Source organism: Entelurus aequoreus, linkage group LG22 (assembly GCF_033978785.1).
Source record: "Entelurus aequoreus isolate RoL-2023_Sb linkage group LG22, RoL_Eaeq_v1.1, whole genome shotgun sequence".
Lineage (NCBI taxonomy): Eukaryota > Metazoa > Chordata > Actinopteri > Syngnathiformes > Syngnathidae > Entelurus > Entelurus aequoreus.
The window spans coordinates 45,557,728-45,574,659 of record NC_084752.1 but is presented as its reverse complement, the minus strand read 5'-3'; the positions used below and the strand labels follow the sequence as shown (position 1 = coordinate 45,574,659).

The 16,932-nt window shown below is 39.5% G+C and overlaps 1 protein-coding gene across 1 annotated transcript in view; it reads right to left on the bottom strand.

Annotated features, from left to right (window-relative positions):
- The window catches only part of LOC133639835 (guanine nucleotide-binding protein subunit alpha-12-like), a 67,570-nt gene extending 51,474 nt beyond the window's left edge, over window positions 1-16,096 (bottom strand). The window contains exon 1 of the mRNA XM_062033479.1: window positions 15,480-16,096. Within this exon, the coding sequence (XP_061889463.1) occupies window positions 15,480-15,797 (318 nt within the window). The 5' untranslated portion in view covers window positions 15,798-16,096. The remainder of the gene's footprint in view (window positions 1-15,479) is intronic.
- Window positions 16,097-16,932: the final 836 nt, after the last annotated feature.

Sequence of the window (16,932 nt, the reverse complement as noted above, 5' to 3'; positions counted from 1 at the left end):
ATCGGTTGATATCGGTATCGGTAATTAAAGAGTTGGACAATATCGGAATATCGGATATCGGCAAAAAGCCATTATTGGACATCCCTAGCTTTAGCATCTTTCATGCACAACATGTATTTACTGTAAGTGGCCTCACACCATTCTATTGTTCTGTATGCGGCCCTCTATCTTCACTCAAATGTCATTACATTTGATAGATTGTTATGAGAAAATCCATAATCAGCTCATCAATAAATATTTATGTTGAGTGGAAAAACTTAAATAGGATGTGAGAATCAGTGTTGTACTGAATATGTGAATGTTTCCCAGAGGGGCTGTGACATAGCAGTGGTCTCAACTTTCCATAGCTGATTTTATTTTAACATATAAATATTTGTTTTCTATTGCCAACCTCACATGAGAATGTAGATATTTGGATATAGTACGGGTGTAACGGTACGTGTATTTGTATTGAACCGTTTCGGTACGGGGGTTCCGGTTCGGTTCGGAGGTGTACCGAACGAGTTTCCACACGGACATATTAAGTAGCGTAACGCACGTTGTGTAAACAATGCACACCGAGGCACAACACACGGCATGCTAGCAGCTAACGGGCTAGGATAGACTGACCATACGTCCTCTTTTCACCGGACATGTCCTCTTTTGCGGAACTATCAGGGCGGAGTTTCTTAAATGCCTCAAATGTCCGGCATTTTGAGTTAGGGTTGCGTGTATTTTCAATATAAGTTCAGGGTTAAGAAGGGGTTAAAAACAAAAACAGCAGCATTGGTGAGGGAGGGGCAGAGACAGAGAGAGAGAGAGTTATGATAAACGCGCATGCGTCGCCAGGCTCTGCTTTTTATCCATAGATTTATCACATTTAATTTTTTATTATCTATAGCAGGGGTGTCAAAAGTGTGCCCCGGAGGCCATTTGCGGCCCACAGCTAATGTTTTAAAGGCCCACGGCACATTCTAAAAATACTATTCAAATAAACAAAAACATAACAAAAGTGAAATAAAAAAGCTTAAAGGTGAAATGTAATTTAGAAAAAGTTGTAATGTTGACTAATAAAACAAAGCTGTTTTTTTTTCTTTCAAACTGTCATTGCTCAAAACATAATATTGAATCAAAATCAATGTTATTATGAATTATTGATCTATCCAAGGTTCCCATTACTTCACATCAAATATTCCACTAAGAAAAATATTTTTGGTGGAAGATTTTGCAAATTTGGTAAATAAATAACCAAAAAATGTATATTTTGTTGTTTTCTTACTGTACCGAAAATGAACCGAACCGTGACCTCTAAACCGAGGTACGTACCGAACCGAACCGTTACACCCCTAGGATATAGTGAATAAAAAATGTGGCTTTAAACCTAAAAACCACGTAGGGAAAATGTTTTTAGCGGTACACAATGAATATTGGGGCAATATAGGAATTATGACATTCCATTATATAAAAAAAATGCTCATCCATCCATCCATTTTCTACCGCTAGTATGGAATAAAAACACTTCATTAAGGTGAGATTGCTCAAACTGTGCTGTAGGTGGGTTAAGGTAAGCAAATCCAGCGCTCCTTTTCTCTTGCTGTAAACGGCCTGTCATAAACTCCCCCTGAGCTCACTGTAAACAAACACGGCGTCAATCATGTGGGACTCCTTCACTGCTATTTGCACCGGATGTTCTGCAAACATTCCGCAAGAAGAGAAAAAAACCCCCATCAAACTTCAAACCTTATCAGCCAGCTAAAACATCAGAATCGCTATGACGAGTGTTTTGAAAGCCTACAAAGACTTCTGCATCGATAAAGAAGCTGCCACAAAAGCAGCCACTAAGAAAGTTGGCACAAACTACGGTTAAATGCCTACTGAAATGAAATGTTTTTATTTAAACGGGGATAGCAGATCCATTCGGTGTCATACTTGATCATTTCGCGATATTGCCATATTTTTGCTGAAAGGATTTAGTATAGAACAATGACGATAAAGTTCGCAACTTTTGGTCTCTGATTAAAAAAAGCCTTGCCTGTACCGGAAGTAGAGTGACGTAGTCAGTTGTTCACCTCCTCATATTTTCCTATTGTTTTCAACGCAGCTAGAGCGATTCGGACAGAGAAAGCGACGATTACCCCATTAATTTGAGCGAGGATGAAAGATTTGTGGATGAGGATCGTTAGAGTGACAGACTAGAATGCAGTGAAAGACATATCTTTTTTCGCTCTGACTGTAACTTAGGTACAAGCTGGCTCATTGGATTCCACACTCTCTCCTTTTTCAATTGTAGATCACGGATTTGTATTTTAAACCACCTTGGATACTATATCCTCTTGAAAATGAGAGTCGAGAACGCGAAATGGACATTCACAGTGACTTTCATCTCCACGACAATACATCGGCGAAGCTCTTTAGCTACTGAGCTAACGTGATAGCATGTGGCTCAAATGCAGATAGCAACAAAATAAATAAATCCCTGACTGGAAGGATAGACAGAAGATCAACAATATTATTAAACCATGGACATGTAACTACACGGTTAATAATTCTCAGCCTGGCAAAGCTTAACAATGCTGTTGCTAACGACGCTGAAGCTAACTTAGCAACTTAGCAAACGGACCTCACAGAGCTATGATAAAAACATTAGCGCTCCACCTACGCCAGCCAGCCCTCATCTGCTCATCAACACCCGTGCTCACCTGCGTTCCAGCGATCGACGGCGCGACGAAGGACTTCACCTGATCACAGATGCGGTTAGGGGCTAGCATCGGCTAGCGCGTCTGCTATCCAAGTAAGTCCTCCTTGTTGTGTTGCTACAGCCAGCCGCTAATACACCGATCCCACCTACAACTTTCTTCTTTGCAGTCTTCATTGTTCATTAAACAAATTGCAAAAGATTCACCAACACAGATGTCCAGAATACTGTGGAATTATGAAATGAAAACAGAGCTTTTTGTATTGGCCTCAATGGGGGAGCCATACCTCTGTTCTACTGGCTACGTCACGCGCATAAATCATATCCAAAGGAGTTTTCAACCGGAAGTTTAGCGGGAAATTTAAAATGTCACTTTATAAATTAACCCGGCCGTATTGGCATGTGTTGCAATGTTAAGATTTCATCATTGATACATAAACTATCAGACTGCGTGGTCGCTAGTAGTGGCTTTCAGTAGGCCTTTAAATTTACATTTTCAAAATAATATATATACAAATAAGTAATAGGTATCGAGCTTGAGAAATAGGACATTATCTCCAATTGGTATAGACTTAACTATTTTTTTTTATTACTGTAGAAATGTCTAATAGTCTAACTTTATTCATAAAAAAACATGCAAGACAAAGAACCTTTAAGATAGCCCTATTCAACTGGTGGCCTGAGGGCCACATCTGGCCCGCCAAAGCTGCTCAGTGGCCTTGTGGTTAGAGTGCCCGCCCTGAGATGGGTAGGTCGTGGGTTCAAACCCCGGCCGAGTCATACCAAAGACTATAAAAATGGGACCCATTACCTCCCTGCAATGACACTCAGCATCAAGGGTTGGAATTGGGGGTTAAATCACCAAAAATGATTACAGAGCGCAGCCACCACTGCTGTTCACTGCTCCCCTCACCTCCCAGGGGGTGAACAAGGGCATGGGTCAAATGCAGCACCACACCTAGTGTGTATGTGACAATCACTTTAACTTAATTTGGCCCGCCGAGCATCACCCAAATAGGCTTGATGAAACCATTCAGACTAGGCTTGCTCATGTCTGCAGTACTTCCGCCACCCCGCAGGGGGAAACAGCAAAGCCAATGTGTCCCAATGACACATTGGGTGAGTAGAAGAAGATAAAATAAATCGCGAAAATCGGACTTTAACAGCGACTGGACAGCAAAGTATGACTGTATGGAAATTGCTGACTTTGATGTCTTTTGTATTTGTGGTGGTGGTGGTGTTGTTTTTGGCTGTTTAACTCTGCCGATCAAAACTGGTTAAATACATGTAGCGCTGAATTTGACCAGCAGAGAGTGATAAAGCTACACCATCCATCCATCCATTTTCTACCGCTTATTCCCTTCGGGGTTGCGGGGGGCGCTGGAGCCTATCTCAGCTACAATCGGGCGGAAGGCGGGGTACACCCTGGACAAGTCGCCACCTCATCGCAGGGCCAATAGGTTTAATTGTGTTAAACCACATGTGTGCAATGTTTGCTGTGTGTATTATTAACACTAAACCTTCTATTTTGTTTATGTAACATACACAATGGACGTTATACTTTTGTAATGTTTATATTTTCAGCCTTACAAGCCTAAATAAAGCAAGACGTATTAAGAAATAAAATTGAGGAAGCGAAATAATTCAAAAGAAGGAACATCAATCATCAACTAAAACTTGTTAACTATCTGTGGAGCTGCACACGCTGGGAACGAGTAGCGAGGGCAGAATGATGAAATGATTGACAGTGCCATGTGAAAGCAGATGTGTTTACTTTGTAAATAAGTCAACTGCATCTGGGCAAGGAAAAACTCCAAAAGAACACTATGAGAAGGGAGGGGGCCGCAGATGGGGAGACCGCCTCTGTAATGGATGCTAAGTGGGTACAGTTACTGAATTATTACATTCCTGGTAATGTGAGAGTCAAGTCCATGGAGCTAGCAGCAGAGTCGTTATGGGTAAATATAATGAAACTTTTCAGGTTAGATAAGCTCCTTCTGGTTGCATGGAGATGGCTGCAAAATGCCTTTTAAAACATTTATTTTTGGAAAAACTATTTGTTTTAAAAATTAAAATTTTTCCCCCCAAAGATTGATTTTTTACAATTATGAATCAATTTAGCATTGGAACAAATAGGAATCGCGATTACTTTGATAGTCGATTTGTCAACAACTATCTTAACTAGAGATGTCCGATAACATCGGCTTGCCGATATTATCGGCCGATAAATGCGTTAAAATGTAATATTGGAAATTATCGGTATCGTTTTTTTTTTTTTTTTTTTTGTTTTTTTTAATTAAATCAACATAAAAAACACAAGATACATTTACAATTAGTGCACCAACCCAAAAAACCTCCCTCCCCCATTTACACTCATTCACACAAAAGGGTTGTTTCTTTCTGTTATTAATATTCTGGTTCCTACATTATATATCAATATATATCAATACAGTCTGCAAGGGATACAGTCCGTAAGCACACATAATTGTGCGAGCTGCTGGTCCACTAATAGTACTAACCTTTAACAGTTAATTTTACTAATTTTCATTAATTACTAGTTTCAATGCAACTGTTTTTATATTGTTTTACTTTCTTTTTTATTCAAGAAAATGTTTTTAATGTATTTATTTTATTTTATTTTATTAATTTTTTTAAAAGTACCTTATCTTTACCATACATGGTTGTCCAAATTAGGCATAATAATGTGTTAATTTCACGACTGTATATATCGGTTGATATCGGTATCAGTTGATATCGGTATCGGTAATTAAAGAGTTGGACAATATCGGAATATCGGATATCGGCAAAAACCCATTATCGGACATCCCTAATCTTAACTATTAGTCGACTAGTCGGATAATGAAGAGTACACATATTTAATTGCTCTAATTTTGCCATGGACTTTTAAATGCAGCTTAAGTTATTTTAGGCATGTGCTTACTAACAACAAAGATGACCAATTCCTTCATAAATATTTTTATACTATAACTGTACTGCTCATTCAGCTGTTACAAACATTTTAATTATTATTAAAAAGAAAAGAAAAGGCAAAGTGCTAAAAAAAACAAAACAATCAAAAAACCCTTGTTTATGTATTTAAAAACAGTTAAAATAGCAGCAAAGAAAACCAACAACAAAACACAAAATCTAACTTCCTCTAAAAGAAAAGCATTTTGTGATGTTTAAAAAGCTGCACACTGGTATATTGATTATTGATGAACTCAGCAGCTTTAGCACTCTAATAGACTCAATGTGTAGAATTATATCTTTGATTAACTCCTAAAATGTTGGTTATTTAATAAAATCATATGTTTACAGTGTTTCCCATAAACTGCCAAGATACCTGTGGCGGTGGGGGCGTGGCTATGGGCGTGGTCAACATGACATTATCGAGTAATTTGAATAATTTACTACAATGGTATGATTTTCTCTAAAAAGGCTAAAAAAATGTATACTTACTAATTAATAATAAGTTTTGTTTTAAACGTCCATCCATCCATCCATTTTACAATATAATTACAACACTTTATGTACATATTTATATACAGATTTGAACAATAAGTTATTCACTGAATTATATTTATTAATTGTGGTTCTTACAAAAAATATATCTTATAAAATATGAAAGCTAAAATGTCTCTTAAAGCTCTGCCCCTTTAATTAGTGCATACTAAATCATTTAACTTTAGCCTACTACTACAACCATATTATTTACCAGCAACATAAAGTGAAACAGAGGCAGAGGTTTCCTGCCACAGTCAGTAACAAATAAACAGAAAACAGTAGTGGTCAAATACAAATAAGGCAACAAGAGAAGTATCCTACACTTCTCTTTTGTAAAGTAAATCTGAACAGCCTATATGGGCATCTACATCAACTATATGATTTGCCTGAGAAGCTGGACAGGACAAAAATAAATGAATGTGTGGGAAACACTGGTTTAATCTTATGATACCTCCGCATTGGTGCCTGTCTGTCTATTCTGTGTGTGTGTGTGTGTGTGTGTGTGTGTGTGTGTGTGTGTGTGTGTGTGTGTGTGTGTGTGTTTTGACAATACCGACTTATCAATGTATTATACTTTTTTTTCTTTTAAAGTTACATTACTCACACAATTTTTCCACAAATTTAAATGTCTTTTAATACATATTAATATTGATCCAACGCTGTAGTGTAGTTTATAAATAACAGTAGCATGAACACCCTACTCACCGTACCTTGTAGTTTGAAAATAAAAACATAAATAAATCTGATATTAATATAGTCATGTTAACATTTAAGATACCTTGCGATTAGCGCTCTAAATGCCTACCATCGATTACTGCGCCAGCTGCCAGCTAGCAATTTGCGCTCTAGTTGTCAGTTAGCGACAAACTTGTAGTTGTCAGCTAGCATTTAACGCGCCAATTGTCAGCTAACAATTCGCCAATTGCCATCTGGCTGTCAGTGGCGTTATAGTATATTATTTTATATCTTATTATTGCATAATAATAGTAAGGCTATGTTCACACTGCAGGGTAGGATGTCCAATTCAGATTTGTTTTTGTCCAATCCGATCTTTTTATGTAACTGTTCATGTTGCAGAAAAAAATGCGATGTCTTATGTGAACGCAACCCGACCCGCATGCAGACATGACGTCACACGTGCTGCAGTGTTTACGGAAGTAAATATGGCTTCAAGTCTAGTAGGTCTCGGTTGTGGCGCATTTGTGGCAATTTCAAAGATTTTGTGCAATCAAAGTCAACATTTTCTGAATGGAATTATTGCGCTTGGAAGATTAGGAAGGAAGAGGGCAAGCATTTTGGCTTCGAGGTCTGCTCTGTTTACTGCTCATTTGTCAACTATTCATTTTGCAACCGTCTGTTTTGGCAAAGAATTGTGGCGTTGCATTCGATACATGTCCGACTTATATCCACATACGATAGCCGCCTGGATCTGATTTGAAAAATTCGGGACTGAGCTGTTCACATTGACATTAAAAAGTCCGACAACTGAACAAAACTTCGCTGCAGAGTCAAACTGCAGCCATAATTGCGCTTTATTTCACCATGTTGAGGAACTTTGAACTGCGTTGCAGACATTGCTTGGTGTAGTGTTTTTCAGGGAATTGTCCCAGAGAATGATAGCAATGGTTGGGGGTATTGTACTGGTCTGCTGCTTTAACTGGACCCTCTTATTATGCCGCGGTGGGCTGTGTGGCCCTCGGAACGGATGTTCTCATCCCTCGGGAATAGTCTGGTATTGTTAGCTGGTGAAGGAGGCCCAGCCATTGCAGAAAACAAAGGGACAGTTACACACACACACACACACACACACACACACACACACACACACACACACACACACACACACACACACACACACACACACACACACACACACACACACACACACACACACACACACACACACACACACGCGCGCGCACCCACACGCACACACTTTAGGATAAAAATATGCACTGTGTCAACAGACCTCTATGTGTGAAGCCACAGTGGGAGGAAAAAGTCAATATTAAAGGAAGTTAACACAATTATTCTTATTAACGTATTGACAAATATGAAAATATTTACATGCTGTTTGTCCCTATTTTTGTTTCACTTGAATATTGTCCTTATAATCAAATTAGCTCTAATACACAGGTGTCAAATCAAAGGCCCGGGGGCCAGATCTGGCCCGCCACATCATTCTATATGGTCCACAAAAGCCTGGAAACAATAAGCATCAAAAAATTACCACATCTTTACTTACTAAATAGATTTGTTTTTTTCCATTTTGACAGAAAAAATACATGTACCACTATTGCATGTCTTTTAAACTGGAATATTATCTAACGAGGCAACAAATATTACGGTACAATACACTCCAAACATGTTTTTGGTGAAAATATAAATAAATACTTTCAATATCTGTTTGGCATATGATTTCAAAGCAAGTTATCCGTCAAATTGTACGTACAAATAGCAGATGAGTTGCCAGAATTGTACTGTTGAAACAAATTGAAGAGAAAGATATTTGAAGTTAATTAATGCATTTCTTCTTCAAGCCAGTGTAAAGTACCCTAAATCTTTTGACATTGCTACCAACGATAACGTCTAACTTTATGCCGTGTGCATCTTGCAACCTCCATTTAGACATCGCTGTGTGGCGTGTGCATTCCGGTATTCTCCGGACACTCCAGATTCCAAAAATATGTATGCTAGCTTCATTGGAGACTGCAATTTGTTCATAGATATGAATGCTAGTGTGAAGGATTGTTCATATACAGTATATGGGACTGTGATTGGCCATGCTAATTTAAGTTAGTCTGTCTATTAGCTTGTCTATTGTACGTTAGCATTAAGCTAGTGGCATTACAGCGCCACCTACATCCTGCATAATTGTATTGCTATTTTCAGTTTATTCCAAATTATATTATTAATCTAACGTGATTCCTACATGTATGCAGAGGTGGGTAGTAACGCGCTACATTTACTCCGTTACATCTACTTGAGTAACTTTTGGGATAAATTGTACTTCTAAGAGTAGTTTTAATGCAACATACTTTTACTTTTACTTGAGTATATTTATAGAGAAGAAACGCTACTTTTACTCCGCTCCATTTATCTACATTCAGCTCGCTACTCGCTACTGATTTTTATCCATCTGTTAATGCACGCTTTGTTTGTTTTGGTTTGTCAGACAGACTGTCAAAGTAGGATCTATCGCATGCCTACGTTTCACCAATCAAATGCAGTCACTGGTGACGTTTGACTCCGTTTCACCAATCAAATGCAGTCACTGGTGACGTTTGACTCCGTTTCACCAATCAAATGCAGTCACTGGTGACGTTTGACTCCGTTTCACCAATCAAATGCAGTCACTGGTGACGTTTGACTCCGTTTCACCAATCAAATGCAGTCACTGGTGACGTTTGACTCCGTTTCACCAATCAAATGCAGTTACTGGTGACGTTTGACTCCGTTTCACCAATCAAATGCAGTCACTGGTGACGTTTGACTCCGTTTCACCAATCAAATGCAGTCACTGGAGATGTTTGACTCTGTTTCACCAATCAAATGCAGTCACTGGTGACGTTTGACTCCGTTTCACCAATCAAATGCAGTCACTGGAGATGTTTGACTCCGTTTCACCAATCAAATGCAGTAACTGGTGACGTTTGACTCCGTTTCACCAATCAAATGCAGTCACTGGTGACGTTTGACTCCGTTTCACCAATCAAATGCAGTCACTGGTGACGTTTGACTCCGTTTCACCAATCAAATGCAGTCACTGGTGACGTTTGACTCCGTTTCACCAATCAAATGCAGTCACTGGTGACGTTTGACTCCGTTTCACCAATCAAACAGAGCCAGGCGGTCACGTGATTAACTGCCCATAAATGTTCAGCGGCAACAAGCTTAAGCTTACATGAACTCAACGTCAAATTTGAGGAAGCACATCGCGGTAAGTAACGTTAGTAGATATTTTGGCTGTCACCGTAGGCTGATGTTAGCTTCCCTGCTATGAATCACTGTCAAATGTACATCGTGTGGGGACATTTATTAACACACTGCAGCCTCATAGACAGACAGACAAAGACACACACAAACACACACACGCATGTATAGAAACACCAATCAGAAGTGCACAGTGTGTTCCCAGATGCAGCCCACACCTATCAGTTTATGGTTTGCGTAAAGGCTTACTTGTTATTTTCCTTTGTAATCTCTGCCTACTGAGCCTATGGTGCTGTTAGGTTATTGTGGCTCAATTTGCCTTAATTTTTTTTATGTTAATGTCTTATTATTTAATATATATTATTGTTTTAGTTGCTTAAGAGATATTCCTGGCTCTGAATTTGCTCATTGCGAATTTTATGTTTTTGTGCATTATTTGTTGCCGTCATCATTAAACGAACAGGTTACTCATCAGTTACTCAGTACTTGAGTAGTTTTTTCACAACATACTTTTTACTTTTACTCAAGTAAATATTTGGGTGACTACTCCTTACTTTTACTTGAGTAATACATCTCTAAAGTAACAGTACTCTTACTTGAGTACAATTTCTGGCTACTCTACCCACCTCTGCATGTATGTGCACTTCATGTGTATATATATATATATATTGTACTTTCTTTAGTGTGACTTAATTGTGAAGAATATCAACAAAACACCTAGTTATTTTTCCCCCAATCTAATTTAAAGGACTGTTTACATATTTGGCAAACCAAATTGCAACATTCAGGGAGGGAAGAATAAAATAAAGCCTGTGATACATTTGACAATGAGCAACAACAATTGAAACTGCATTGAAAGCGCAGTCTACCAAGTCAAATTTCTTGCGTTATAGCTGATTGTGATTCTAATTCTGATGATATAAGAAAACAAATGTTGATATTAGACTTTCGTGTCCAATAAAGATTTGATTAATTTATGATGTCTCAGGTGTGATTGACTACAATAGGGCCCCACAGCACACTGGATTCCACTTCATTGAAATACCACAACACTGGATATTGTTCAGATAAGTTAAATTTAGGAACTTGCACACAAAGCAACACTGGAGGTGACTATGACGTGCGCACTTTCCGCGCTTGCATATTAGGTCACGTTGCACCGGCGGACAGTGGGGGGGGGGGGTCTTAAACGACAATTGTGTGTGTGTGTGGACAAGGATAAGGTTAGGTGTGATTTGCCCTGGATAACCTTGTTAGTGTAGAAGGGGCCTAAGGAGCGCTCGCGTCCCAACAATGGGCCCCGACCCTATGGTTAAGGCCCCGTTTTGTGTGCAAGGTCTTAAATGTAACTTATCTGAACAATATCCAGTGTTGTGGTATTTCAATGTACTGGAATCCAGTGTGCTGTGGGGCCCTATTGTAGTCAATCACACCTGAGACATCATAAATTAATCAAATATTTATAAGACACTAAAGTACACAATGTGACAAAGTACATTTGACAACAATCAATCTAGGGATCTAGATATCTGGTCAGGACACTCACTCTTTTGCCTTCACCTTCATTGTCAATTCCTTTTTGGTGACTTTATGTACTCTGGACCTAGACGTTGGGTCCGCGACATACATGGCGGACAATAACTGATACAGTCTGCTTTGCCAGTCCAAAAGCATTCCATGTTTTCCGTAGTTTTCCCTCGACGACCAGGTAATACAACGCACACGCTACCTTTTTTTTTATCACATCCACGGGAGCCCGCATTCTCGTTGTCTCTCCTTCGACAAATGGACAAAGTTTTTCAATAAGTAGAATCACAGCTGACATTGGAAAGTTCTCCTGCCATCTGAGAAGTGTTGTATCCATACTTGACAACCCTCCCGAATTTTCCGGGAGACTCACGAATTTCAGCGTCTCTCCCGAAAACCTCCCGGGATAAATATTCTCCCGATTTTCTCCCGATTTCCATGCGGACCTGAGTGACGACAGCCTGTTTTCACGTCCGCTTTTCCACGATATAAACAGCGTGCCGGCCCAATCACGTCATAAAATCTACGGCTTTTAGAGAGTGCACAACTGCGCCCACAACGAGGAGACAAAGCAGAAGAACGAGGAAGATACAGACATGGTGACGCTGACGACGAGGAAGATGAAGAAATACGCTTGTAAGTTCCAAAACAAATGGAAACAAGAATTTCAGTTTATCCAGGACAGTTCGAAAGGGGAAGTGGTATGCTGCCTGTAAATTTTGTAGAACAGACTTCTCCGTTGAACACGGTGGCCGAACGGATATAGTCACTCATGAACGGTCAGCGAAGCACAAGGCGGCGGCAGCGCAGCACCGGTCCCAGCCCAGTATTATGGGCCACCTCGCTAAATGGAGACCCGATGGTGTAACATATGGCGAGACAAAGATGGCTATGCTGATAGCTGGAAGCAACATCCCGTTCTCATTTGCGGATGTCTTCAACAAATCAGTGAAGGATATGTTCCCGGATTCAGAGATCGCTCGCCAGTACTCAAATGGCAGAACAAAGGCTACTCAAATGGTGAAAGGTAAGTGTTATTTTTTTTTTTTTAGTAAGCAGCAAGCACAGTACAGTTAGTAGAATAACTGTGTTTTCATTACTGTGTATTTGATAGGTAAATATATATATATATATATATATATAGCTAGAATTCACTGAAAGTCAAGTATTTCTTATATATACATATATATATGAAATACTTGACTTTTAGTGAATTCTAGCTGTAAATATACTCCTCCCCTCGTAACCACGCCCCCGTTAAATCAGGGGTGTCCAAACTTTTTCCACTGAGGGCCGCATTCTGAAAAATCAAAGCAAGCGAGGGCCATTTTGATATTTTTTATTTTAAAAACCAATACAATATATGTATAAAAAATATACATTCAGGCCTCCACTCAGGCTTGATCCCGGGGACCAAAGGGTTTCGGTCAAAAAAATATTAAAAATGTGTCATTATTCAGTATTATTATTTTTATTATCATTCAAGTTTTAAATCTCTAGATCAACATTAGGTCTATCTGTCAATATAACGCTTTTAAAGATTTAAGTCGTATGCTCTTTTTGTCAAAGAAAACCCTGTTTTTTTATGGAAAAAATACTAAATATGCAATATTTTCACACAATAACATTTTTAAGTGGAATATTTGAGATTATATAATAATTGGAGCCTTAAAAAGGTCAATAACTCCTAACAACATTGATTTGAATTCATTATTATTTTTTGAGCAATGACACTTAAAAACAAATCACACTAAAATTATTGGGGATCCAAATAATCAGTGTTAAAAAATAAATTCTATTTTTTTTTACTGTTTACTTTTAACACAATAATCTCGAGATCAACTTCAGATCCATCCGTCAATTATACGTTTTATTGTTGTCTGTGTTTTTCGTTTGAGGCCCTTCTTTATAAAAAACAGCTCAGTTTTTTATATGGCAAAAACAAAATTTGCAACATTTTCCCCAAAAAATATCTCAGATGTGACATAATTGGAGCCTTGAATAGGTCAATAATTCATAATGACATTGAAGAAAGAAACAGCCTGCATGGCAGCTTTGTGTTATTAGAGTATACATTGCGACATTTTCTTGTTACATTTCACCTGTTTGCTCTTTTATACCACTTATCATGTTTTTCATTGTTTTCAATCGTATTTTTAAAATGTGCCGTTAAAAAATGACCTGCGGGCCACAAATGGCCCCCGGGCCGCACTTTGGACACCCCTGATTTAAATACTTTGTATAGTTGAAGACTTCCGGTCATTATAAAACATGAGTGCACATCATAATGGCAGCTACACTTTACATCTTAAAGAGATAAAAAAAAATGATTTGGGAATGTCCGGCGGGCCAGATTGAAAAGCTTAAAGGCCTACTGAAAGCCACTACTAGCGACCACGCAGTCTGATAGTTTATATATCAATGATGAAATCTTAACATTGCAACACATGCCAATACGGCCGGGTTAACTTATAAAGTGACATTTTAAAATTCCCGCCACACTTCCGGTTGAAAAACTCCTTTGGATATGATTTATGCGCGTGACGTCATAAAATCCACAGAAGTGGTTGTACCCCATCGACCCGATACAAAAACCTCTTGTTTTCTTCGACAAAATTCCACAGTATTCTGGACATCTGTGTTGGTGAATCTTTTGCAATTTGTTTAATGAACAATGGAGGCGGCAAAGAAGAACTTTGTAGGTGGGATCGATCGGTGTATTAGCGGCTAAGTACAATACTTACAGCAACACAACAAGGACTACTTACTACGCCTAGCCGATGCTTGCCGCCAAACCCACGGATGAAGTCCTTCGTCGCGCCGTCGATCGCTGGAACGCAGGTGAGCACGGGTGTTGATGGGAAGATGAGGGCTGGCTGGCGTAGGTGGAGCGCTAATGTTTTTATCATAGTTCTGTGAGGTCCGGTTGCTAAGTTGCTTAATTAGCCTTAGCGTCGTTAGCAACAGCATTGTTAAGCCTTACCAGGCTGAGAATTTTTAACCGTGTAGTTACATGTACATGGTTTAATAGTATTGTTGATCTTCTGTCTATCCTTCCAGTCAGGGGTTTATTTATTTTGTTTCTATCTGCATTTGAGAACGATGCTATCACGTTAGCTCAGTAGCTAAGTGTGTCGCCGATGTATTGTCTTGGAGATAAAAGTCACTTTAAATGTCCATTTCGCGTGCTCGACTCTCATTTTCAAGAGGATATAGTATCCGAGGTGGTTTAAAATACAAATCCGTGATCCACAATACAAAAAGGAGAGAGTGTGGAATCCAATGAGCCAGCTTGTACCTAAGTTACGGTCAGAGCGAAAAAAGATATGTCCATCACGGCCTCTCTAGTCCTTCACTGTAACGTTCCTCATCTACGAATCTTTCATCCTCGCTCAAATTAATGGGGTAATCGTCGCTTTGTCGCTCCGAATCTCTCTCGCTCCATTGTAAACAACGGGGAATTGTGAGAAATACTAGCTCCTGTGACGTCACGCTACTTCCGGTACAGGCAAGGCTTTTTTTTATCAGCGAGCAAAAGTTGCGAACTTTATCGTCAATTTTCTCTACTAAATCCTTTCAGGAAAAATATGGCAATATCGCGAAATGATCAAGTATGACACATAGAATGGATCTGCTATTCCCGTTTAAATTTTAAAAAATAATTTCAGTAGGCCTTTAACGGGCCGCATGTGGCCCCCGGGCCTTAGTTTGCCCAGGTCTGCTTTAAGGGGTTAAACGACTAAGTGTAGCCATAGCCTAAGAAACTTGGCTACAACCCAATCATTTCGTAGGCATACAAATGTGCCCTCAAACTTTCATTCCCAATAAACTTGCGTCTTACCTTCAATATATTTTCATAAATAGTGTCCCGGAAGTCCAGAAGTGCTTTTTGGTCAAACTCCTGTCCGTTAATGATGCGCATCTGCTTGAGAAAAGTCGACTTCCCGCTTTCTCCCGCCCCGAGCAAGAGGATTTTCACCAGCCGCCTCACGGCTCTCCTTTCCCGGGCTAACATGGCGTCGATCTCCCGGCTCCGACGACGCGCCTCCCGCTCCTGCGCCGCGTCCCTGCCCCGGCTCCTCTCCTTACTGCCGCCCGGCTCCCGGCTGGCCTCGGCCGGCAGCAGGCAGCGGCTCAGGGTGCGGACCACTCCCGACATAGTTGGCTTGAGCAGCAGCAGAAGTTCACCATAGGCCCCTTGTTACTTAGGCCTACATGGAGCGACTTCACAAGCTCATTTATCGCCTTTTTTTCAGCAGCCGAAGCGACAATTAAGGAGACGATGCTGCTGGCCTGGGACCGCAGGACAAGACCACGTCCGGGGTGAAATGCGCCATGAACGACCGGAAAAGTCAGTCAAATCCCGAGAAGTCAGTATTAAATCCACCAACGGTCCGAATGGGAGTCAAAGACGAGGAGAAGCCGTTAAAGGAGAGCTGGGAAGTCCGACACGGTGAGAACTCTTCCAGACTTTCCCAAACACAACAGCCAGGCTGCCAGGGGGTAAACTTGCTTTGGACAGCCGGGAGGGGGCGACACCTCCTTGGGGAGGGGACGGACTTGCCAACGCCTCAGTAAGGAAAGCAGCTATTGGCTGTCCTAAAAGTCACTGAATGACTTTTTTTTTTTAATTTTATTTATTTATTCGCACAATATAGACCAGTGAATTACCATGAATTGATTAACGTGGACCCCGACTTAAAGGCCTACTGAAATGATTTTTTTTTTAATTTAAACGGGGATAGCAGATCCATTTTATGTGTCATACTTAGGGCCGATAAATGCGTTAAAATGTAATATCGGAAATTATCGGTATCGGTTTTTTATTATCTGTATCGGTTGTTTTTTTTGTTTTGTTTTGTTTTTCATTAAATCAACATAAAAAACACAAGATACACTTACAATTAGTGCACCAACCCAAAAAACCTCCCTCCCCCCATTTCTTTCTGTTATCAATATTCTGCTTCCTACATTATATATCAATATATATCAATACAGTCTGCAAGGGATACAGTCCGTAAGCACACATGATTGTGCGTGCTGCTGGTCCACTAATAGTACTAACCTTTAACACTTAATTTTACTCATTTTCATTCATTACTAGTTTCTATTTAACTGTTTTTATATTGTTTTACTTTCTTTTTTATTCAAGAAAATGTTTTTAATTTAGTTATCTTATTTTATTATTATTTTTAAAAAGTACCTTATCTTCACCATACATGGTTGTCCAAATTAGGCATAATAATGTGTTAATTCCACGACTGCATATATCGGTTGATATCGGTATCGGTTGA